The 2,327-nt window shown below is 30.5% G+C and overlaps 1 protein-coding gene across 1 annotated transcript; it reads right to left on the bottom strand.

The window, feature by feature from the left end:
* On the bottom strand, positions 204–1,443 carry LOC109356562 (60S ribosomal protein L18a-like protein). The gene is made up of 4 exons (XM_019599945.1): positions 1,176–1,443; positions 681–798; positions 513–561; positions 204–233 (listed from the first exon to the last, which is right to left on the bottom strand). The coding sequence occupies exons 1-4, from the start codon at positions 1,295–1,297 to the stop codon at positions 214–216; spliced, it is 309 nt and encodes a 102-aa protein (XP_019455490.1). The 5' UTR covers positions 1,298–1,443; the 3' UTR covers positions 204–213.

Genomic DNA, 2,327 nt, shown 5'->3' with positions numbered 1-2,327 from the left:
AACTAATTACCATTATTCCATGGATACAAAAATACCAAAATTGAGATTCTTTTAATGTCATCAAAAGTAAGTTCTTCATAACATAGTAGTAGTAGCATTGGTGTGCCTATTCTTCTTGGATTTAGATTCACTTATAGCTTCATATAATATTATGACTCGACAAAAACAACACAAGTCATTTGATTTGTTGTATGCACCAATTTCGACCGCACCTTATCTACATCCATTGATGGCTACAAGAGATCACACGAGCTTAATTAACTCCCGCTACACCAGCTTGATGATGTTATATTATGAAATTGTTCCATCAATATAGTCGACTTCACCCAGTAAAACAAAGGTTTGGTTGTTGTTGTTGTGGTTGTGATGATAGTCACATTGTGCATGTTTACCATGATTGTAAAAAATTGTAGAGAAATGAAATTGATGCGGCTACAATTATAGTTGTAATGCAGTTAAGAGTCTTCTAAAACTACAACATTGCAGCAGCAATTATGATTGCAACTACTTACATGCAATAACAATTAGTGTGAGAAACACAGCAATTGTGAAAACTAGAGCCTGCAACATCAACATAAAAAAGCAAACATAAAAACATAGCACTCATTCCCTTAAGTCTTTAACATGACAAAATAAAATAATGCATGCAAAGTAACACTATTCTTAATAACAAAACATACAGAAATTGCAGAAGCAGCAAGTCCAACACGCTCTCTTGGATCCTTGTTATAGTAATTTCCAAAGTAGAGAATTGTTGCATAATACCACATCAATGGGCATATAAATCCTAGCAGAAGACTAACATGAAAATTAGAAGGAAGAAAAAGATGCAAGCATTAATTATATTATGTATCTCAGGGACCGTTTATGAGTTGAGTTTTGGACAGAAATGAAGGGAAAATAAAGATTTTAGAGTCATCTCACAAATGTATTTCATGACTCTCAAATCTTCTTTTTTCATTCTTTCTTCCTCTCCAAAATTCAACTTACAACATACCCTTAGGGGTCGTTTGCAAAATAAGTTTTGAAGGAAAATGGAAGACTTCAAAGTCATTTCACAATATATTTCACAACTCTCTAGTCTTCTTTTTACTTTTTTTACCTTCAAAATTCAACTTGTAAAGAAATTCTTAAAGAAAGTAAGAAAAATTAAAACTTATTATAAAATAACTCACGAGAACCATCCAATTCCACAGCCAAAACATGGAAGTGGCTTGTCAAATTTTCCAAATTGTGGGTCCTTTGAATCCATGATAGCAACATATTTCTCATTTCTTTGGTTAGCCCCTATATCCATCTTTAACCTTCAGAATATTAAACTCAAATTCAAATAACTTTCTCAATTGTAAAAGATGTACACATGCATGTTATTCTTTATTACAAAAAGGGTTTATCAAGAAAGCATGAATTTTATCATAATCATTGTAGGAGATTTGGAATGAATTGAAAACAATACAGAAATAATAACAAGAAAATGGAAAGAAGTATACGATAAATATGAAATATCTATGATTAGAAGTATAGGCTTGAAATGCCAAATTTAAGATCATACTATAAATTTACTATTCAATATTTGGAATAAGTAGTAGTATTTAGAAAGACTAGGGTGGAACTAACCCCAATATGATATAATGTACCCTTTGGCTTAAGGCCACCCTCAGAAATTCTTACCTAAGCATTTTTTTATTTTAGTGTACTTTTCCCATTAGTGCTGTTATTTTGGACATGTTACAAAATTGTCTGACAGAAAGATAAACATACATAAAGTTGAGGGATCGATATGAGTAAAATATTTGAGGGGCCAAACTGGGAAAATAAAATAAGTTAAGAGATAAAAATAGTAATTTTTCCTAATGTATAATACTAATCAAGAAAATTAAATAAAGTTAGTCATTTAGATTAACCAATACTATTTTTCTAAAATAATTTGAGAGTTCAAAGTAAAATAGTCATTAATAAAATACTAGCCTAACATACAAGTCTTTTATCTCTTAGTTACAAGTTTATTAGTTTTGTAAACAGGGAAAATTTGCAATGCAACATATGAATTCAGACCATGCAATTTAGAAATGACAACTTCATATATGCAACTCTATGTAGCAATTACTTGATTAACAAGTAAGATTCAACAATCACAATTCTAGCATATGCTCTAGGCAAGTAAGTTCACAACTTATTCAAGCCTCAATATAAACACACATTCAATCAATCATAAAATGGAGTGAATAAGTCTAGATACTTATCCTATCATAATCATGAAAGTAGTATTCAACTAAATCCACTCTAGATTATCTAGATTAGGCATGTTAAGGTTTCATCTCAAAACC

This window comes from Lupinus angustifolius, chromosome LG09 (assembly GCF_001865875.1).
Source record: "Lupinus angustifolius cultivar Tanjil chromosome LG09, LupAngTanjil_v1.0, whole genome shotgun sequence".
In the NCBI taxonomy this organism is placed as follows: Eukaryota; Viridiplantae; Streptophyta; class Magnoliopsida; order Fabales; family Fabaceae; genus Lupinus; species Lupinus angustifolius.
The sequence above is the reverse complement of the archived record's forward strand: the minus strand, read 5'-3'. Positions and strand labels throughout refer to the sequence as shown.

Coding starts and splice junctions, on each gene's coding strand:
- LOC109356562 (XM_019599945.1), bottom strand. CDS start 1,297: ATGGATATAGGGGCTAACCAAAGAAATGAGAAATATGTTGCTATCATG. Junction 799..1,175: donor TGTGGAATTGGATGGTTCTC/GTGAGTTATTTT, acceptor TTTTCATGTTAG/TCTTCTGCTAGGATTTATAT. Junction 234..512: donor CACACTAATTGTTATTGCAT/GTAAGTAGTTGC, acceptor GATCTCTTGTAG/CCATCAATGGATGTAGATAA.